Source organism: Mesoplodon mirus (assembly GCF_964341445.2).
Source record: "Mesoplodon mirus genome assembly, chromosome: 3".
Lineage (NCBI taxonomy): Eukaryota > Metazoa > Chordata > Mammalia > Artiodactyla > Ziphiidae > Mesoplodon > Mesoplodon mirus.
In genome coordinates this window covers 29,819,658-29,842,868 of record NC_138978.1, presented here as the reverse complement: position 1 = coordinate 29,842,868, position 23,211 = coordinate 29,819,658, and the positions used below count along the sequence as shown (strand labels likewise).

The window sequence follows — 23,211 nt, the reverse complement described above, 5'->3', positions numbered from 1 at the left end:
AGAAAATGGATCCTCTCCCAAGCTGATCGCAAACACCCAATATTTTGCATATAATTTCAGAGGATTCACAGACCCTATGAAGCTTACCTCCATTCTCCCACCACTTCACTAACCTGGCAAAGTCCTGCTCAGCCTTGAGACCCAGCTCAGAGGGCATGCCATGCCCTCTGTGGACCCTCCTTAACCACTCCCTCCCTAGCAGAGGGTAGGTGCCCCCCCTGGGCACCCGCCTGTCTCGGCACCAGCCATGGTGTTGTGAGAACCTGCATCCCTGCCTACTCTCCTACTAGGCTGAGAAGTGAGCCCCCTGAGCTCCTTGCATATCATCAGTATGTAGCAGAGTGTCTCACACTTAGTGCTCGGTAAACATTTAATGAAGAGCAAATGTATGAATCTGTTTTTAAAGCAACCCTGTTAATGCATATTGAAATCCTTACTTTAGAGATATAGGAGCTGAGGTGTAGAGTGAGTTGTCCAAAGGAAGGAAAGGACAGAGCTGAACTATAAACCCTGGTCTGCTGGCCTCCTAGTCCATTCTCGCCCCACCACACCGGGCAGTCTTGAACCCCTGTAGTCCATTATAACAGCACGCCTCTGCCCAGCTCTCTCTGCTAGAGTCAGGGATGCTACTGTTGGGATTTACATAAGAGAACGGGCCCAGAAAGACAGCAGATGTGGCCACAGCCAAACGTGGGTCCTACTTGGCCTTGTTCCCCGACCTCCGTCCATACCATTTGGGTCTGGGGTGGGGTCCTCATAAATCCAAGTATTGGGATAAGAAAGCATTCCTCATGGCTCCTCAACCCCTCACAGCTAAAAATCCAGAACCATGGGAGAGGCCTCAAATCCATCAAGTGGGAGTTCAACCCAAAGAGACTAGGTACCAGGCAGGTACTGAACAGAACTAGGGACGAGGGATCAGAGCAGAAGCCAGGCATCCATCCATTCATGGCTCACTCATTTGTTCGTTCACGCAGCAAATATTTATCAAGCTCTTCCTGTATGTCAGGCACTGGTACATACACGAAAGATAGAGCAAGGAGCGAAACAGAGTCCCTGTCCCAGGGAGCTTCCATTCAGGTAGAGGGAGACAGGCAATGAACACATGAAGAAGTACATGCAGAGTGGAGAAAAGCAGGGCAGGACAAGGGGGCTGGGCAGTACTGGGGAGGTTGTTTATCTGGTCGTAAGGGAAGGCCTCTCTGCTAGTGACATTGGAGGGGGCACCTGAGGCTATGAGTGCAGGAGCCAAGGGATGTTCCAGCCAAGAGGAAAGCAAGTACAAAGTCTCTGGGGCAGGAACTTGCTTGTTCAAGAAAACTCGAAGAGGCCAGTGCCACAGGGTGGAGTGAACTCCACTACTGGGAGGAAGGGGGGAATGCCTGAGCCCTACAAGCACCAGGGCACTCTTCCTTCCCTGCCCAGGGTTGAACAAATTACAAAATGAAACAGAGTCATGGGTGGAAGCCAAAATATCACTTTTATTCCTGATAAAGATTAAGTTGGAACCCATAGCTTAATGTCAGAGCCAAGTAGAATCTGCTAAATAAACCCCAGAACGGGGTGGATTCACACACAGTCAGAGGCAGTACTGCACTGGGGCGGGCATCGCTCCATTGCTGGGGAGAGCCTGTCTCTGGAGGAGTCGGGCAGAGGAGCATCGCTGCCCACAGGCCGCCGGGTCCCAAGAGGAGGAAGGCAGGGCTGAGCCTTTATTCTTCCCAAATTGCACAGATGGGCCGCTCCCCGTTACCCGGGGCAGAGTAAGGAAAAGAGCACAGAGCAAGGCCAGGAATTACATGAATTGAACTCCCTTCACGTGGAAGGAGTGGGGGAAGGGTTGTGCCCCCACTGAGTGCTCTGGTTCCCACTGGTCTGTCAGAGTGACCGGTCCATCCACGCAGGTGTGGTTAGTATTGACTCTGGCTCCGTCCACATTGGCCCAGGAACTAGGCTGGGTCTTCATCACATGAGAGGTAGTCACCAATGTATCTGGCGAAGAAGAGTGGAGTTGGGGAGCCAGGGGATAAGGGAGAGGAAACAAGGCGGGAGGGACAGAGAATGGCACTGTGAACCTAACACCCTGTGGAAGTCCAAGAATGACTTCTCTCGTGTTGTCCAAGCGGTGGACATGCCTTCAAAGAAAAGGGAATGTCCACATGCTGATTTCAGGGAAGCAGAATTTTCCAGCAAAAGAGACTAAAGTTAGACCTAAGGCTGAACTTCACTGATGGGTATGATTAACGCCAGGTGAGGAGAGGATGGACTTTGGGGGATATGGAATAACAGGAGGGCTTACCTCTCCTCTGTTCTGATTACAGCAATTACCTGTGGACACCCAGGCAACCCAATGAACGGCCTCACCCAGGGCAACCAGTTCAACCTCAACGATGTGGTGAAGTTTGTTTGCAACCCTGGGTATGTGGCTGAGGGGGCTGTTCGGTCCCAGTGCCTGGCCAGCGGGCAGTGGAGCGACGTGCTGCCCACCTGCCGAAGTGAGTCACCCTTTTTCTCCCCTCCCCCACCCCCAGTACCTCTGCCATCTGTGGTCTGTGACCCACAAGCGGAAGCCAGTGGATTCCATTTTGGTGCTACTTTGACCAAATGGGGAGGACTTGGGACAGAAAAGAACCATAAATGGGGGCTTTCTCAACCTCTAGATACAGCCACGTCAAATTTCTTCACTGGTTATATAAAGAAAGCAAAGGACGTTCATCTTTCAAAATAGAAATGGAAAACCATCTTCTGTTTACATTTCGTAGACCCAATAATTCACCATTATCATATAGAGCCCCATTCTTGATGAAAGAAAAAAAACCACAAGGGTTCAAATGAAAAATAAAAAGCAAACAGTCTAGGGGTTGGGATGAAGAGGGAGGGAAGAAAAGAAACCACGGACTCAAGAGGCAGACTCTGAGTAGAGAATATTCCAGCCCCATTCGGTCTATTTAGGAAATAGCTTCTAAAGCTTTTAAAGGCTGCTCACAGCAATGAAGGGCAATGGAGCTGTCTGCCTCCACCCAAGAGTGGGCTGGCAGGCTAGCTGACGTTTGAATGGAGAGTCAGACAGAGTGAACAGTGAGCGAGGCCAGCGCTGGTCTAGAGGTTGATCAAGTCTTCACAGCTGTAAGGTGTGAGGGCTGAGACTCCCTTGGATGACGGCTCCTCCTCACAGTGTTTGGGGGTGCATGGCGATTGGCTGAGCAGTGTGTCACAAGTCATTTGTAACTGATATTAAAGAACCAAATTTTTCAAATGATGTTTTAAAATCATTAAAGATACATTCACAGCTAACCTTAAAATAACATTCCTCTCAACATTTCAAGGTGCCATTTTGAGTGAGACAAGGTTCTAGAGAACACGGGAAATTGTCGTGACCTTGAATTGACCTTCCTTCCATCACCTATCCAGGCAGGAAGAAGCTGAGAACTGATGCTTTGGGGTGTTGTTATCCCATGCCCCCTTCTCCTGTCTCCCCAACACAAGGTCCTGCCTGTAACTTCAGCTCCCCCGTCCCAGCCCCTTCCTGGGGTGCTGTACTCAAGAGCCGATCTTAGAAACAGACGGCTGGGGTAAAATCCTTAGAAATCATGGCCTCTGGTCCTTCTCCCCACCAGCCTATTCTCTACTGTGACAGAGTGACCTGCCTAAAATGCAAATCTGATCAAGTCACTCCATGTTTAAAACACCTCCCAAGACTTCCCACTGCCCTTAAGATAATAATAGTCTCCTCTGCTGGTTTACGGGGCCCACAGACCTGGCCCAGCCTCCTGTCCAGCCCACTCTTCTCCACTTCATCCACCCCCAGCCTCAGCTCTCCATTGGGTCCCAGCCACACTGACCCTCTTCCGGAGTCCTCACACAGTGCCCTGTGCCCATAAACCCCCCAGGGCACCAGACACAGTTTCCTCCAATGCATTCTTCTCTGTCCCCTCCCACCCTCTCTTTGTCTGGGTGATTTCTACCCAGTCATCAAGAGCCAGCTTAAATGTTGCTCCTTCTGGGAAGTCTTTCCTGCTCCACCCCCTGCACTGGGCTAGATGCTCTGCTTTGTGCTTCCAGAACATTCTCTGCTGTCCCTATCAGAGCACTTATCAAAGAGGATAATTGTTCATTTGTCCCTTTCTCTCTAGACCAGTAGTTCTCAACTGGGGATGATTTTACCTGCTCCCCTGTCCCAATAGGGGACAGATGTCGAAGGACATTTTTGGTTGTCACAACTGGAGGGTTTCTATTGGCATCTAGTGGACAGAGGCCAGGGATGCTGTTAAACATCCTACAATGCACAGGACTGCCCCCACAATAAATAATTATCAGCCCAAAATATCCTTCATACCAAGGTAGAGAAACCCTACTCCAGACTGTAAATTCTGTCATATCCTTACTGCCCAGCACAATGCTTGGCACTCAGTATATCACGATAAACAACATGAATGAATAAAGGCTACTTAACCTGTTTTATGACTCCAACCTCTCTGAGCCTCAGAGAGGCTCATCAGAAGTTAAAACTGCTCACACCTGAAAACCTTATCAAAGATTTTAAGTACTGGCCCTGCCCCCCCTTATGATGCATATGAGGTTCAGGTAAAATAATGGATGTGAAAGTGTTTTGAAAGCAAAAGTACAGATCATCGGGCTTCCCTGGTGGCACAGTGGTTAAGAGTCTGCCTGCCAATGCAGGAGACACGGGTTCGAGCCCTGATCCGGGAGGATCCCACATGCCGCAGAGCAGCGGGACCCGTGCACCACAACTACCGAGCCTGCACTCTAGAGCTCACGAGCCACAACTACTGAAGCCCGCGTGCCTGGAGCCCGTGCTCCGCAGCAAGAGAAGCCACCGCAACGAGAAGCCTGCGCACCGCAACGAAGAGTAGCCCCCACTCGCCGCAACTAGAGAAAGCCTGCGCGCAGCAACGAAGACCCAATGCAGCCAAAAATAAATAAATTAAATTAATGTATTTTTTTAAGTACACATCATGGGTTATGAATAATATGGTTATTACTCTCAAATCTCACTCGATTTTGAGTTAAGCTGCTTTGGAAACACTTCAGGATTTAAAAGTCAAATTTATCCCCCGGGATTAATCTCCCCCTGAAATACTCGTAAAAGTGGTTAAAACAGTTTCCAGAAGAGCCCACCCCCCTTCCACAGCTTTGCTGAGGGAGACATTGTATCAGGGATCTGCTCACAGAGAGGAGGCATCCCTGCCCTCAAGGGATTCGTGTATTCAAACAAATCACAATGAGCAATCCAGGCTTGTACCTGGAGCGCTGAGGAGGGAGAGGTTAACCAGTCTGGGAGGAGGTGGGAAGGCTTCTGCAGGGAGGTGATGTCTAGCTGGACATGGAAGAATGAATCCCTTAACCAGGTGATCAAGGTGAGGGGAGAAGTACAGCAGCCTCAGGACAAGCTCACCTTCCCAGGCAGGATCTCCTTTGTGTAGCCTGTCTTGGTCCGGAAATTTTGCTGTACTGGAAATACGTGCCTGTTTGGAATTCTGAATTCTCATTTAAAAGCGTAGGAGGGCTTCCCTGGTGGCGCAGTGGTTGAGAGTCCGCCTGCCGATGCAGGGGACACGGGTTCGTGCCCCGGTCTGGGAAGATCCCACATGCCGCGGAGCGGCTGGGCCCGTGAGCCATGGCCGCTGAGCCTGCGCGTCCAGAGCCTGTGCTCCACAACGGGAGAGGCCACAACAGTGAGAGGCCCGCGTACCGCCAAAAAAATAAATAAATAAATAAAAGCGTAAGATAATCCTCACGTCCAGGTCTCTACATCTAATCATCCCATTCCATTGCAGTCATCAACTGTACAGATCCTGGGCACCAAGAAAACAGCGTTCGTCAAATCCATGCCAGTGGCCCGCACAGGTTCAGCTACGGCACCACTGTGTCTTACCAGTGCAACCACGGCTTCTACCTCCTGGGCACCCCGGTGCTCAGCTGCCAGGGAGATGGCACATGGGACCGTCCCCGCCCCCAGTGTCTCTGTAAGTTGATGTTATCTACTCACAATGATCACCCGTGCCTTCTGACAGGATGGTCCACATCAAAAACAGCCCTTCTCTGTGTGTGTGTGTGTGTTCACGATGACAGTCACTCTGGCTGCTCCACGGATGTCAGAGAGCATCTTGGGCCCTGTTGGGTTGATTGCCACACCAATTCTCACTCTTCCTTTGTTCCTGGCTACAGGCTTATCCTCTTGCCTCTCTAGTGCTGCCACCAACCTCTTCAGCCTCCAGGGTTCCCTTCCTTCAGGGGTCCTGGCTGCCTAGCGGGACACTGTCTCCCATTTTACCCCCTCCTTGCTTTTCCAGAAAGACAACACATGAACCCCTTTCTCTTGAAAGACTGAAGCAGAAATGCCACCGACCCTGGAGGCAGACCGACCTGGATTTGAATTCTGGCTCTGCCACTAAACATGCTGTGTGGTTTGAAAGAAGTCCATTAACCTCTCAGATCCTCCATTTCTTCATCTGTAACAATGATGCTAATGCCTCTTCCATAGGGTTATTAGAGGATTAAATGAGAACATCCATTAAAAGTGCCTAGTACAATATGTCTGGTATATAGTAGCTACTCAATAAACAATAACTGCTTTAACTGTAATTAGGAAAAAACATGGGGACACCATGTGGGGAAGAAAAGGATGGGGGAGGCACTCAGAATCCTGACATCTGTTTGCTAGCCTCACACATCCTGAAGAGAAAATCAGTTCCCTGGGCTCCTGATCTCTTCTCTTGTTGCTAATGATGAACCCTGTGGGTTACTCTCTCCCCCCTCTTTCCAGTAGTAGAGGTGAAGATGCAGTCCCGAGGGACTGATGGGCATTGAGCTGGTGCCATTCAGTAGTCCTCTTATCTGTGGTCGGTCATACATATTTTGTAGGCCCCCCAGTCTGGATGACTCCATCTCATTATGCCCTTGTGCCTCTAGGTATGATAGGAGTCTGGTACAGCTACTCACCTGCCCATATTTCGCTTGCTTGAGGACCCCAACCTGGCCATCCAGCCCCATTTACAACTGACAAATCATCTGGGGTTGGAAATGGACAGCCACCTGAGTACAGTGGTGACAGCTGAGATTCAGAGTGCATGGTGGTTTCAAATTGCTGTATCTTCTGGTAAAATGAGGATTTATCATAATAAAATGACCCTATCTATGTTAATTTTTTGCCCCAAAGCTTACTTTATCTGATGTTAATATTGATATTGATATAATTAATATATCATTATATCAATATTATCTATAATCATTTCCTTAGGAGGATTTAATCCACTTCCATTTTTCTTCCTTTTTTTTTGTAGAGAAATATAATTCACATACCAGAAAATTCACTTTTAGAGTATGTAATTCGGTGATTTTAATATATTCACAAAATTGTGCAACCATCACCACTATCTAATTCCAGAGCATTTTCATCACCCCAGGAGGATACCCTTTAGCAGTCACTTCCCATTGCCCACCACCACTCTACCCCCCAGTAACCATACTTTCCATCTGTGAATTTGCCTATTCTGGACGTTTCATATAAATGAAATTATGTGTGTGGCCTTTTGTGTCTGGCTTCTTCCACTTAGTATAAGGTTTTCAAAGTTCATCCATGTTGTAGTATGTATTGTTTACTTCATTCCTTTTTATGGCCAAATATTATTCCATTGTATGGATATACCACATTTTGTTCATCCATTCATCAGTTGATGGACATCTGGGTTGTTTCCACTTTTTGGATATTATGAGCAATGCTGCTGTGAACACTTATGTACAAGTTTTTGTGTGACCATATGTTGTCCGTTCTCTTGAATATATACCTAGGATGAAATTGCTGGGTCATATGGTAACTCTGTGTTTAATTTTTTAAGGTTCACTATTTTCTAAAGTGGCTGCACCATTTTACATTCCCATGGGCACTGTATGAAGGTTCCAGTTTCTCCATATCCTCATGTACACTTGTTATTGTCCATCTTTTTTATTACAGACATTCTAGCAGGTGTCAAGTGGTATCTCATTGTGGTTTTGATTTGCATGTCCCTAATGACTAATGATGTTGAACATCTTTTTATGTGCTTATTGGTCATTTGCATCTCTTCTTTAGAGAAATGTCTATTCAAGTTCTTTGCCCAATTTTTAATTGGGTTGTTTGTCTTAATATCATTTGTTTTAACTGTCTTTATATATTCTGAATACTACACCTCTATCAGACATATAATTTGCAAACTTTTCTCCCAAAGATAATTCTGGATGATGTCCTTTGATGCATGAAAGTATTGAATTTTTTTTTTTTTTTTTGTGGTACGTGGGCCTCTCACTGTTGTGGCCTCTCCTGTTGTGGAGCACAGGCTCTGGATGCACAGGCTCAGCAGCCATGGCTCACGGGCCCAGCCGCTCCGTGGCATGTGGGATCTTCCCGGACTGGGGCACGAACCCGTGTCCCCTGCATCGGCAGGTGGACACTCAACCACTGCGCCACCAGGGAAGCCCGAAAGTATTGAATTTTAATGAAGTCTGAGTTATCTATTTTCTCTTCTGTTGCTTGTGATTTTGAAGGAATATTTAAGAAACCACTGCCTGATCCAATGTCATATCATAATCCAATATCACGTCATCTGTGAAAAAACATAATTTTAGGGCTTCCCTGGTGGCGCAGTGGTTGAGAGTCTGCCTGCCGATGCAGGGGACACGGGTTCATGCCCCGGTCTGGGAGGATCCCACATGCTGCGGAGCGGCTGGGCCCGTGAGCCATGGCCGCTGAGCCTGTGCGTCCGGAGCCTGTGCTCCGCAACGGGAGAGGCCACAACAGTAAGAGGCCCGCGTACCGCAAAAAAAAAAAAAAAAAAAAAAAAAAAAACATAATTTTACTTCTTTCTTTCCAACCTGATGCCTTTTATTTCTTTTTCTTACATAATTGCCTAGCTAGAACCTTCAGTACAATGTTGAATAGAAGTGGCAAAACAGACATTCTTGTCTTGTTTCTAGTCTTTGGAGTAAAGTCTTCACTCTTTCACCATTAAGTATGAAGTTAGCTGTGGGATTTTTGCAAATTCCCTTTATCAGATTGAGGAAGTTCTCTTCTACTCCTAGTTTGTTGAACATTTTTACCACGAAAGGGTATTGGATTTTTTCAAATGATTTTTCTGCGTCTATTGAGATGATCGCGTGGGGCTTTTTTTCCTCATTCTATTAATATGGTGTATTACATTGATTGATTTTCATATGTTGAACAACTCTTGTGTTCTTGGAACTAATCATTCTTGGTCACGGTAAAATTCATTTTAATATGCTACTGGATTTGGTTTGCTAGTATTTTGTTGAGGAATTTTGCAACTGCATTCATAAGGAATATTGGTCTGTAGTTTTCTTTCCTTATGATATCTTTTGCTTTGGTATCAGGACAATGCTGGCCTCATAGAATGAGTTGGCAATTGTCCCTCTTCTTCTATTTTTAGGAATAGTTTAAGACTGGTATTATTTCTTCTTTAAAATTTTGGTAGAATTCATCTGGTCCTGGGCTTTTCTTTGTTAAAATATTTTGATTATTGATTGTTTCTACTTATTTGTTATAATTCTCTTCAGATATTTCATTTCTTCTTGAGTCATTTTTGGTAGTTTGTGTGTTTCTAGTAATTTTTCTCTTTCATCTAGGTTATCTAATTTATTGGTATACAACTGTTCATGTTCATATTATTCTATAATCCTTTTTACTTCTGTAAACTCAGCTGTTAGTAATGTCTCCACTTTCATTCCTGATTTTAGAATTTGAATCCTCTCTCTCCCCCTGTATCTATCTCTCTCTCCCTCCCTCTCTCTCTCTGGCTCTCTCTCTCTCATCAGACTAGAACATTTGTCAATTTTCTGACCTTTTCAAAGGACCAACTTTTGATTTTGTTTATTTTCTCTATTGTTTTTCTATTTCACTTATCTCTGCTCTAACCTTTTTTATTTCTTTTCTTCCATTTGCTTTGCTCTTCTTTTTCCTAGTTTACTAGAGGGGAAGGTTATGTTGTTGGTTTGAGACCTTTCCTCTTTTTAATGTAGGCAATTACAGTTATAAATTTCCCTCTGAGCACTGCTTTCACTGTATCTCATAAGTTTTGGTATGCTATGTTTTCATTTTTGTTCATCTCAAGTATTTTCTAATCACTCCCCTGATTTCTTCTTTGACCTACTGATTATTTGGGAGAGTGTTGTTTTATTTCCATATATTTGTGGATTTTCCAAATTTCCTTCTGTTATTGGTTTCTAGTTTCATTGCATTTTGGTTGGAGAACATACTTTGTATGATTTCAGTCTTTTAAAATTTATGGAGATTTATTTTTTTTAGCTAGATAATTATTGAATGTTTTACCATTCAATAATTATCTTTTTAGTTAAGCTGAGGTTTAACTGTTCCTATTTCCAATTATTTATTTTGCATTTGAGAAATGAATGCAATATTTGTTTTTCAAATTTGCTTAATTATTTCCATAGTGTATTGTTCCTATGTAAACGTGTTCTTTTTTATATTTAACATAGTAAATATACTTATTATGTATTCTATATCTGATACTTCCAATATCAGTGTCTTTTCAAGTCTAGTTCTGCTACTGTCATTTCTGCTGCTTCTCACTCTTGGTGACTTGTTTTTCATTGTTTTATTATGTTTACATTATGATCTTTTGTTTGACTGATCTTAATCTGTGGGAATCAGGAACCAAGCTCTCAGTCTGGTAGAGGCCAATGCCTAAAAACAGGCTAGGCATTCTCTCTCAAAAAAAAAAAAGTGGCTAATGCTCAACAATTGCTGATATATTTTACTACAGAAAGCCAGTGGTCACTTCTTTTTCTTTTTCTCATTGGGATTTACAAGACGCCAAACTCTTCTTACAGTAATTACTGACACCACCACATTATGTTTTATTAGAGACACAGAAACCAAAGGACCGACCAGTTCTTTTTGGAGTAGATTTTCCCAAAGCAGATCCCATTCAAAGACAGCAATGTTTATTACTTCCTCTAAATATGAACTTCAGCAAGATTCCCATAAAAGGGATATGCTAGCATCAGAATCCAATTAGCCTATTCACTTGTTGAAGGGGGAAAACAGAGAAGTTTTCCCTGAGATTTGGTGAGACTATTTCAAAAACACCAGCCCTGAGGAACTTCCACTGGCTGTAAGGCTCTAGATCCCAGGTGACTCCCAGTAAAATAATTTTCACTGATGTTTCATGGTTATCATGACATTATTTTAGTGGACTAATTGCATTTCTACTCCTAGAAGATCCAATTACCTGTGAATAGGGTTGTGACAAATTGTAGATGACTATACATATCCCCTAGTCAACCGTGTCAATCAGCTGTTCCTTCCAGGTGAAGGCAAACTGCTTTAATTAGCGTGGACATGCAGGGACCAAGGAAAATGCATGATCCGTATCTATGTTATATGCCGTTTCCCTGCTAAAGTGCTTTAAAAAACAGTGGAAGCTCTGGAGGTGGCTGGCCATTAGTCCAACTCTCATACTTATGGTTTAGGAACCAGGGTGGGGGGCCTTTTCATTTTGCCATCGGACTCAGCATAGTCCACACCCAGTCATGAATTGCTGATTTATATTATTGTTTTTTGCTTAATTACAAGTTTATACTTTCTCAATCCCCTGTTATATGTGTATCCTGTGTAATGCAAGAAAATCTGCTACTATTAGGAGTGCTAAATATCTATCTTGCTGATTTTTATGTACACGTTTAAGCTTAATACATAGTTAGCAGCTAGAGAGCCACTGCAGAAACTGGAATGATCCAAAGAGATCCCATTTGGACATGGGCATGACATTAAAAACATTAATCTCTTATATCGACAAATTGAGAAATGCAGCAACAGCTATTCACCTTGTCTTTGTTCTTTGCCTTCTAGATTTTTATGCAAATATGCAATGAATGCAAGTTGTTTCTCTTTATTGTTATCATATGTCCTTTTCTTGTTTCTCCTTATCCATAGCAGGCAAATTGTATTGTCATTAATTTTTCTTTTGTCACAAGCATTATTATTATTGACTTTTTCCTCCTTTAAAAGAACAGACCACAGGAAGGGAATAAAACAATAGAATATACTGTAGTTGCTAATTTTAGAGACACCCAAGTAGCCTAGATCAAGCCAGTAATGAAAAAATAATTTCTGGCATTGCATATACATTTTTAGAGATTATTAGATATTACCATAATTGAACACTATCCTCAAATTCCCCAAAGAAACATTTTAAAGCCAAATAAGAACATCAGAAAAGACAACCAGCTGCTGTCACAGGAATCATTATGGGTAACCAACATAAATGTGTACATATGTACACTAATAGACATGAACAGAAATGTTCTTATCAGCATTATTCATGAGTCCAAAACCAGAAACAACCCAAACATCCATTAATAGGAAATGGATGATAAATGTGGTATATTCCCACAGTGGTGTGACAGTCAACCTATTCATACCTTTATGTAGCATACTCCTACATTGTACCAGGGTTGGTCTGTGTAAAGTGATGTGACTTGCAAAGCTAGGTTATAAAAGATATCCCACCTCCACCTGGCTTTCTTGGATCAGTCACTGTAGGGGAAGCCAGTCAAGGCTTCAGATGAATGCAGCCACAGTCAACATCCTGGCTTCAACTTATGAGGGATTCTGAGTCAGAACCACCTGCCAAGCCACTCCCAAATTCCTGACCCACAGAAACCATGATCAGTAATGCATTTATTGTTGTCTAAGCTTTGGGGCAATTTGTTACACAGGAAGAGATAACTAACACAAATGGTAAACTATATAGCAGAAGTCAGCAAACTTTGGCTCCTGGGTTAAACCTAGCCTATGGCCTATTTCTGTATGGCCCTTGAGCTTAGAAGAGGTTTTTTTGTTTGTTTGTTTTATTTTTTGAGGTACGCAGGCCTCTCACTGTTGTGGCCTCTCCCGTTGCGGAGCACAGGCTCCGGACGCGCAGGTTCAGCGGCCATGGCTTACAGGCCCAGCCACTCTGCGGCATGTGGGATCTTCCCGGACCGGGGCACGAACCCGTGTCCCCTGCATTGGCAGGCGGAGAAGAGTTTTTATTTTTAATACTTTTAAAATATTGTACAAAAAAAGAAACAGAAGAATATGCAACACAGACTGTATGTAGCCTCAAAACTTAAAATAATTACTGTCTGGACAGTAATTAAAGAAAATGTTTGCTGACCCTGGTATACAGCAATGACAATGACCTACTGTTATATACAGCATAGATGAATGTCACAGACATAATGTTGAGTGAAAGAAGCCAACACAAAAGAATATATACTATATGGTTCCATTTAAATAAAATTCAAGAACAGGCAAACTAATTAATGGTGTATGAAGTCAAGATAGTAGTTTAATTTGAGCAGGGAAGAAGAGAGATAGTGATAGAGAGAGGGCATGAAGGGGCTTCTGAGGCACTGGTGATATCTTTTCTTGATCTAGGTAGTGTATTCACTTTGTGACAATTCATTAAGCTCTGTTTTCATGGTTATTGTGTTTTTCTATATGTATGTTGCATTTCCATTAAAAAAGAATTTTTTTGAAAAATCATTTCAGAGTTAAAATTGGACAATTTCTGGAAGTCCAGAAATTTCTAGTAAACAGTCATAGAATCATTTAAATTATAATTGGGGGCTCCATTCCTTCCAGAAGGAGAGAATTCATCAGCAGTATTAAGGCAGTACTGCAGAAGGGAGTCAGTGACAGTGCTTGAGAGTGTGCCCTCTGGAGTCAATCTGCCAGGTTTCAAGAACTAATTCTACGGCTGAACAGGCCTGTGACCTTGCGGAAGTTACTCTGCCTCACCATGCCTCGTTTTCTCCATCAGGAAGGTGGAGATAAAAACAGTGCCTACCTCATAGGGTTGTCTTAAGGAATAGATAGTGTAATCCTTGGAACTCACTGTATCAGTTACCTATTGCTGCGTAGTAAGCCATCTCAAAACTTAAAATAGCATCTATTTTTGTTTTCTCACAATTCTAAAGGTCAGGAATTTAGGTGAAGCTTAGCAGATATATTAATCTGGGTTCTTCAGAGAAACAGAATCAAAAACCAATAGGTTATATATTTTTTACATATATTTTATAGATAGATAGAATATATAGTATATATAGGTATGTAATAAGATCTATATCTGTATAGATTTAGATATATGATTTATACCTATATATCTGTACCTATAGAAACCATGAGCCATCTATATATCTGCTTCTAAATATAATATATAATATATATTAAAATCATGTGAGCCAATTCCTTATAGATATAGATAGAGATACAAATATAGATATATAGATAGATAATAAGGAATTGGCTCATACAGTTTTGGAGGCCGAAAAGTCCCCAGATCTGTAGTGCACACGCTGGAGACCCAGGAGAGCAGATGGCATAGTTCCAGTCTGAGTCTGAAGGCCTGAGAACTAGGTAGAGCCAACGGTGTAAATTCCAGTCCAAGTCTGAGTCCAAAGGCAGGAGCTCAAAGACAGGCAGAGAGAATTCTCTCTTACCCCACCCTTTTGTTCTATTCAGGCCTTCAAGAGATTAGATGAGGCCCACCCACACTGGGGAGGGCAATCTGCTTTATTCAGTCTAGTCTGCCAATTTGAATGTTAATGTCATTCAGAAACCCTCACAGATACATACAGAATAATGTTGGACCAAATATCTGGGCATCCTGTGGCCTAGTCAAGTTGATACATAAAATGAACCATCCCAGCAGGGCTGGCTCATCTGCACCCAACGTGGTTCAGTTAGGACTGGAGGATCCAAAACAGATCCAAAATGACCCCATCTCCATGTTTGAGGACTTGCGGCTGGCTGTTCTCCACGTGGCCACTCTCTCCAGCAGGATGACATGGTCTTCTTTACTTGGAGGCTGGGTTCCTAGAGCAGAAGAGGAAGTTAAAGGATCTCTTAAGCCAGACATTCTGTTGATCAAAGCAAGTCCCAGGCCAACCCAGGTTCAAGGAGGGAGGAAATAAGAGACTCTACATCTGGGAGTGGGAAGAGTGGTAGGCCTGTGCCGGGATGGGGAGAGTTGTGGTGGCCGTCTTCGCAGACAGCCAGCCCTTTGGCCACCAGAGTACCTATCCTTCCCAGTTGCATGCCAGACCCCAAGGTTTAGTCCAAATCACTATCATCTCTTCTTGAACTACTGCATCAGCCCCCTCTTTTCTTGCCCCGCCCTAGAATGTTCTCCACACAGTAGCCAGAATGATCTTGTTAAAATGTAAATCAGATCATATCACTCCAGTGGGGTCCCGTCATACTTGTAATAAAGTCCAAATTCTATGCCATAATCTGGCTCCCAGTAACCTCTCCACCCATGTCTCCTTCAGTTCTTTCCTTGTTCGTTCTATTCCAGCAACCCTGGCTTTCTTGCTGTTTCGCGAACACCCCAGCCTCATTCCGGCCTCTGGGCTTTTCCACTTGATGTCCCTTCCCTCAGAATGCTCTTCCCCCAGATCTCACATGGCTGGCCTTTTCACATCACTCAGATCACTGCTCAAATGTTGCCTCAGAGAGATCTTCCCTGACCATCACCATCCTACTCAAAAACAGCTGCTCATCCCACCCTGAGCACCCTTTTCCTGATGCAGCGTTATTTCCCTTCATAGCAACCCCTAGAATTACCTGTTTTCTTATTCATGGTCTCTCATCCTCACTAGAACATAACCTCCACGAGAGCATGGACTTTGTTCTCCCAAACACATATAACAGTGCCTCGCACTCAATACATATGTGTTGAGTAAATGAAAGAGCCTGGGATCAACCGTGGCAAGAACAACGCGAGGCAAACCCAGCGACGTCGACAGCACTGTCCTGCCCTGGCCCATACACCTCAGCTCTGCACTCTAACCCCATCACTGGTTTCCACAGTTACACTTTGGTGTCTCAGGAAAGGGAACTTGGAACAGAAGAGGACAAGTTGGAGACAACTGATGTGGGCAGCTGTGAGATGCATTTGGAGAGGACTCTAACTGGCCCTCATTCTGGATCCTGTGGCCAATGCTGACAGTCTCAGGATGACAGATCACCCATTTGTCCCTTTTTAAATTAATTTTTTGTTGGAGTATAGTTGATTTATGATGTTGTGTTTCAGGTGTACAGCAAAGTGAATCAGTTATACATATACATATATCCACTCTCTTCTAGACTCCATCCCACGTAGGTCATTACAGAGCACCAAATAGAGTTCCCTGTGCTATACAGTAGGTTCTTATTAGTTATCGATTTTATATAGAGTACTGTGTATATATCAATCCCAGTCTCCCAGTTTATCCCCTCCTTTCCCCCTTGGTAACCATAAGTTTGTTTTCTACATCTGTGACCCAATTTCTGTTTTGTAAATAGGTTCATTTATACCATTTTTTAAGATTCCACATATAAGCGGTATCATATGACATTTGTCTTTCTCTGTCTGACTTATATGTAGTTATACGTATACTATATGTACCACCTTTCTGCCAGAGACCTCTTGGTATGTCCTACAGCAGTGAGGAAATAGGGAGAGGTGAGCACAAGAGGCAAGAAAGAGAAGAAATGGATATTACTGTGTCCCTACTATGTGCTGAGCAGTTTCACATGTATTATCTCATTCAGCTCTTAAAACAACAGGTATCGCTCTGCAGTTCACAGATACAGAAACTGGACAGCAAGGTGGGTAGGCATTGTCTGCTGATGCTGAGTGGGTGTGCCAACAGGAAGTTTGCTTCAGTAGATAACCCAGGTTCTCTTCTGCTCTGCCTGTCGCCGTGAAAAGCCTAGCATGTGTCCTGTGATGATGATCCATCCTGGTGCAGAGTTGCTGACATGTTTGCCCTTCCCCACAGTGGTGTCCTGTGGCCATCCAGGCTCCCCGCCCCATTCCCAGATGTCCGGGGACAACTATACTGCGGGGGCGGTTGTGCATTACAGCTGCACCAGCAAGCGGACTCTAGTGGGAAATGCCACTCGAATGTGTGGGCTGGATGGACACTGGACTGGCTCCCTCCCCCACTGCTCAGGTATGGGCTCTGGTGTGGGAGAAGGGGGTCCAAAGGAACACCTGGCTGGGAGGCGAGCGAGCTCCCGAGGGTGTGAGTGTGACAGATGGACGGGAGGGAAGCAGACCTTCTGAACCCTCATCGCATCCCTCCCAGGCAGAGAGCACGGCTATCAGAGGTCCCAACTGGACTTCAGCCCTTGGTGGTCTGAGCCCAGCTTCATGCCCTTAGTCAGCACTGGCCAAGCCCATACAGCCAAGAGATTGCAAAACTAGTGAAGACGCAGTTTGTGAGGTCACCCTATGGCCAGAGTCCTGTCCAGACCTTATTACCATGAAGTCCCAGGAATAGTCCAAGCCTTCCTGTTGTTCAGCCCAGGTCCAAACCCCCTCCTGTGTTCTCTTCTTCCCTGTTTGGGACTCCTGGGCCTCAGCCTGCTTCCCTTTCTGTATCACCACCTCTCCCGTTTGTCCTGTGTCCTGACTGCCCAGTGAATACAGTTCTTCCCTTTAGCACTAACACACCAGCCCCCAGACGTTTCCTATGAATGAGTTTGTTTTCCTGTTAATCTCTATGGGGACACAGAGAGATGTTATCAACACAGCACATGCAGGGAACTGCCAAAGCTCCCGTGTCCATATTTCCAGATATTCATCTGTAATGTCATAAAAGAACAAAATATTTGAAATTGAATTGTCCCACCAATGAAGAAACCACTTAGCACCCCACAGCTTTCTTTTCTTTGGGGTGAGCCTGCCTGGCCCCAAGAAGGGATGCCACTTGGGATGTTGTCCACAAGAGGGCAGCTATTCATGTAGCTTGGCGTTCCTCAGGGGACCTACCATGGCACTGAAATTAACCCCTATGACTTCCCATGCCAGATGCCCTCTAGAGGTAAGGATCCTGACCTCCTCCTAATACAGAAGCCTTCTCCTCAAAGTGGGACTTCACCCACAAGATGTGCAGCTGCTCTTGCAGTTTGAAGTTCCCAGATGAGCCTGTCTTCCAAAATTTAGGGAACTGCCAGAATACCCACCAGATATTAGTTAGGGCTCCTAAGAAAGAAATTTCCAAAGCACTGGCCACTGTTTCAAAGGGTTGTGGGCTGCCCGGGACAAGCCCAGACACGTCACTCTGTTAACACCCAAGACTTTGGCCTCTCACCCTCATTAATCTCATTAATCACCCAGTTCATGAACTGGCAGGACTGTGCATGAGCCACTGGGACTCCTTTAGCCTATCAGCTGGGCCCCAGGCTCCTGTCTGTTTGGACTTGTATTGGAAGTGTCCTGGGGAGGCTGGCATGGGGACAAGGATCATGTATATTGAGGCCTCCAGAGTTGCCCACAGAGCAAGTTCCAGGAGGAAGAAGTATTCCACAGAAGAAAAGCATGCATTTCGCATCCAAATGCCCATCCAAGCATGCATTTGCCCCAGTCTCTTTGGTGAACAGTCCCTTTTGCATAAAGTCCTCCCTCTAGACATTTCTCTAGGACATGGGACTAATGGTGTTCTTAAGGTCTGTTTTATGTATTTGGGGATCTTTGTTCTCCATGGGAAAAGGAAGTACAACGTAGGGGAGGAAAAAATCAGAAAGAAAGGCTTCAGCATCTCCAACCCATTAGCATATGTAACCCAACCACACAGTGTGTCTCCTGGCCCAAAAGCACAGAATCCAAAGTCTTTTCTCCCAAACTGTAATTGTCCTTCTCTGAAGTTGTTTTTGCAAAGGCTGTGAAATGACATACTGGAAATATTACAGAAACAATTCTTATAGATAACTAAGCTAGAAAACCTCTAAAACCTTTTCAACCCTGAGATTTCATAATTTTGTGACTACCTAAGTTCTGGTTCTGCATGTGGAAGAAGGGACTCTTCCTTGGCCACATCAAAGGTCAAGGGGAGACTAGAAACAAGCTGACACCTTGGGAACATGAAAAAGTAAGAAGCAGAAAAGAACCTTCAGAAGACATGGACCTCACTCATTAGGGGATATGTTGCTTTAAGCTGTTTGATCCCCAATCCTGAATATTCTGAAGAATAGTTTGCAATCTTACTTCTCCTGTTGACTTCCTCAAGGATGACAGACACTTAGGAGAAGAGTATCATGGGCAGAGCTTTCCTGGAGACCTCTGAGGACAGGAGTAGAAGGGATTCCATAAATACTAAGGCTGAGGAATGAATGAATCTTAAATACCTTAGATAAGAAAGTGAAGGTGGAAAAATAGGTGATTAGGAAGTAACGCTAGATCTGTACTAGTGAGTGGGATATAATTCCACCAGTGATACAGATATCATCTTTTGCAACATCATCTCCTGTCAGTCTTAAAAGATACACATTCAGGAGTTCCAGGGTCAGATTTTCAAACCTCATTCTGTACAGTCAGTGCACCCAGATGGTGCATAATAGAAGTCATAAGTCCCTGGGCCATAAAGGACATGCAGAGATTTCTGGCATTTGAGACACACTTCAGGAAGTTCATTGCCTACCTCTGCAGTGTCATCATCTTGCTGATGTACCTCTTCAGTAAAGAGTCAACAGTTGCCACCTGCCCCCATGGTACAGTATTCTGTCCCAGACTTCCTTATATCGTTGAAACAGAGGCCAAACACTGCAGTGGGGACTGTTCTGTCCGATAATGCCCAGGATCTGGGAGTCCACCCTTAGGCCTGTTGTTTAATAGTGCTGGCTTCAGCTGAGGCCAGCTAGCCAGTGAGGGAGAGAGAGCAACTCACCATCAGGGCTGCCTTCAAGGGGACCCTGTACTGCCTGTTGCATGAGCCACATCCTGGAAAACGTCAAAAGATAAGAAAACCTGGCCAAGTGTGATAGGCTTTCTTTTTTCAAGTGTTTGAGTTGAAGGCTGAATGAATCCCTCTTCCATGGTAAGGAGCAGAATGGGGAACATGGGGTTATATAGTATTCTCATATTCTGAGACTAGACTGGAAAAGGAAATAATCCCAAAACTGAGAGGAAGATACATTAACAGTGAATGGTGGGGTACACATGGCTTAAGCCCCTTGTGGTCAAGATGTTACTATCGATGCCTACACATGTGGATTCACGAGGAGGTGCATTCCACATCACTAAGGCAGGAGCCTGTCCTGGTGACTGCACTAAGGCAGGAGCCTGTCCTGGTGACTCAGGCTAGACACACGGTCAGTTTCACTGCCCTTATTCTCAGGGCCCACTGCCCTTCCTTAGCATCAGCCCAGCATCTTTCTCTCTCCAAGTTCTCCACTCCCTTTCCTGCCATGCTAAAAACAACGGGGTTTTTGGTTCTGGTCCATAGGAACCAGCATGGGAATCTGTGGTGACCCTGGCATCCCAGCCCATGGCATCCGTTTGGGAGATAGCTTTGCCCCAGGCAGCCTGATGCGCTTCAGCTGTGAAGCTGGCCACGTACTCCGGGGATCATCAGAGCGAACTTGTCAAGCCAACGGCTCGTGGAGCGGCACGCAGCCTGAGTGTGGAGGTAATGTATGTGACCATTCTGCTTCTCCCCTCTGCCGGCCCCAGGATCTTCCCCCATTTTCCTACTCCCTAGTGCCTGCCCTCACATACACAGATAAAATCCAGGGCCCCATTTGAACCCTTGGCATGGTGAATAGCGGGCATCAACAGAGAGTTCATGTTCATGTCATTAGTAATCCAAAGGCAAACATATTCCCCACTTACCTAAGAAGGGAAGACACCAGGATAAACTAAGTTAAGCACATTTGTGCATTTATTTCCATACAGTTTCATTCAACAACTGTGTGCCAAATACTGTAGTATAGGCTAGAGACACAATGGTGATGGAGACAGACCCACTTTGCCCTCTTGGAGCTTACAGTTTAAGGGAAAACACTGTGTTTAAATAGCATCCAAAGTGCCAAACGAAATACAGATCCAGCTTTTAAAAATCCTTTAAAAGTAATATAAGCTCTGAATGATGGTTCCTGAGGTATGCCCGGTAGGGAAAATATATTTCTCCACGCACTCCTAAATTTCTGGAAAAAAAAACCAAAACTCTTTTTTAAAACCTCTCTCCCTAAAGTCCAACTTTTTGTACCTGCTCCCCAAATTTCTCCCTCCCTCTCTCCCTCTCTCTCTCTCTCTCTCCCTCTCTCTCTCTCTCTGTCTCTCCTCCCCCCTCTCTAAAATACAACCTGCATAGCACTCTCCTAGTTAGGAAGCAGTTTAACAGTAAGAGGGAGATTGGCTGAGGTGTTGGAAGAGGAAGGACGCAATATGAAATCATCATCTAGCAAGGGAGGAGTGGGAATGGAATAGGGAAATGTATAATCGCCAGGCAGCACCGAGGGCTCATTAAGGTAAGAGCCATTAACATAACGTGACAGTAGTCAGCATCGGTCTGGGTTTTTGTTCAAACACATTTAGCTACATAGTTTCAGGCACAGGGTAGGTGAAGCATTAGGTGTAGGGTTGGGGTTTTATTAGGCAACTAAGACATTGAAAGAAAGTGGCAAGGAAGATGAGGATATACACAAAGCAGTGATTATGATAAATCTTAGCATCTAAGCTGGGTAAGGAGGGGACGGGCTTATGAGTGGAGTAAGAGGCTGTGTAAAGGTGGTAGGATCCGTGCATTATAGGTCCCAATCACCAGAGAACGAATTCCAGAGGGAGCGAGCTAAAGAAATAAAAGGCAGTGGTTAGAGAATGGGCTGCATGAAATTAAGATTGTGGCATAGTCCTGAAGAGCAAGGGGAGATGCTCTGGCCCATGATCAGGGGACATCAGTGATAGAAATGGAGTCAGTGCCTCCGCCCACTTGTCTCTCCAAAGTCCTGCCTTTCTGGGGGTGCAAAGTTAGTTTTTATAGGATTTCCTAGGCATAGTAAGAGAGGTCTGTGGTACTGAGAGAGTGTTTTGGCAGGGGGAGACTTTAGTATATTCTCAAATATCCACTGTGACCCAGGTTCCCTTTCTTGCCACTCAGGTCCCAGGATGGAGTCAGCCATCAATGTCAGGAGTGTTCAGGGAACAGAAAGTGGGCAGCTGAGAGTTTGGACCTGGAAGCAAATATTTGTTGAGTGAGTGTATGTGTAACATGTACACAGCTCTTTGTGACTTCCCTTGACAAGCTCCCACTTATCTTTTAAGGCTCTACTCAAATTCTTATCTCCAGCTCCAATAAACTGCTCGCTTTTTAGTGCTTTTTTTCCTTCAAGTATAGCACTTATTACATCATATTTTAATTCATCTGTTTATAGGTAGGTTCTTAAGATAGACTGGGCTCCTCAAGGGCAGGGGACATGGCTTGGTCACCACTGCATATCCAGCACCTAGGCAGCACAAATACTTGTTGAGTGGATGGATGATAGGGCCTGTCTGTAGTGCTCATTACATAGGAATCATTTTGTAGATCTGACTCGGAGACTATGTAAATGTTGTACATACTTACAAAATAAAATTAAATGAAAGATTAGAAACAAGTACTCTCCGAATATCAAATCAAAATGGAAACAAATGAACTTAACTATGTATCAAGTTGGTGATATAATAACCCAGAGAATTATTTCAATTGGCTTGGAAAAATGAAATCTGACTATGGTACATATATCCTAAGGACAAAGAACTACAATGAAATCTTAAACTGTTTTTTGCAATCATATTGCTAGTAATAAAACTGGTATTACTATTCTGAAACTATTATGTATATAATACCATAATATATATGGATAACACAAGTTAAAATTATTTATTGTCATTAAGAACCAAGATTTTCAACATAAAAGGGGTATCACATAAAAATCAGAAATTTAAGGAAAAACTCAATTCTAAACTTGGCTTGGTAATATCAGCATAAAGTCATAATGTATTTTCAATTTGAAAAGTTATTTTCCCAGTCTAAAAGTCTAGAATCAATGACCAGCTCAGTAGCAATGAGTACCCTTAATGCCCAGATTGTGGTTTTTAAATCCATTGCCCATTCAAATGAACCAGAGCTCTTTAGAGAAATGGCTGATTCCAGGACTGGGGCAGGATATATGCAAGATGAACATGGAAAATCTTGTCATTACAACAAGGAATCTAACAAACACAAGTGGGTCATGTCAAAGGAACTCAGGAGCCAACTTGAAGGGGCTCCCACTAGTCAAAGATGGGATAATTTGAGCGTTAATAAGAATAAAAGTGACAACAGATGGAAACATAGCAAATAAATTCAAATCTGTGAATTCAAATATTGTCCTTTGGAGCTTGC

At 44.2% G+C, this 23,211-nt stretch overlaps 1 protein-coding gene across 1 annotated transcript in view; it reads left to right on the top strand.

Annotated features, from left to right (window-relative positions):
* The window catches only part of CSMD2 (CUB and Sushi multiple domains 2), a 659,332-nt gene that overhangs the window by 610,862 nt on the left and 25,259 nt on the right, over window positions 1–23,211 (top strand). Inside the window, exons 54-57 of the mRNA XM_082615655.1 lie at window positions 2,322–2,495; window positions 5,799–5,987; window positions 16,846–17,019; window positions 20,293–20,475. Coding sequence (XP_082471781.1) covers window positions 2,322–2,495; window positions 5,799–5,987; window positions 16,846–17,019; window positions 20,293–20,475 — 720 coding nt within the window. The remainder of the gene's footprint in view (window positions 1–2,321; window positions 2,496–5,798; window positions 5,988–16,845; window positions 17,020–20,292; window positions 20,476–23,211) is intronic.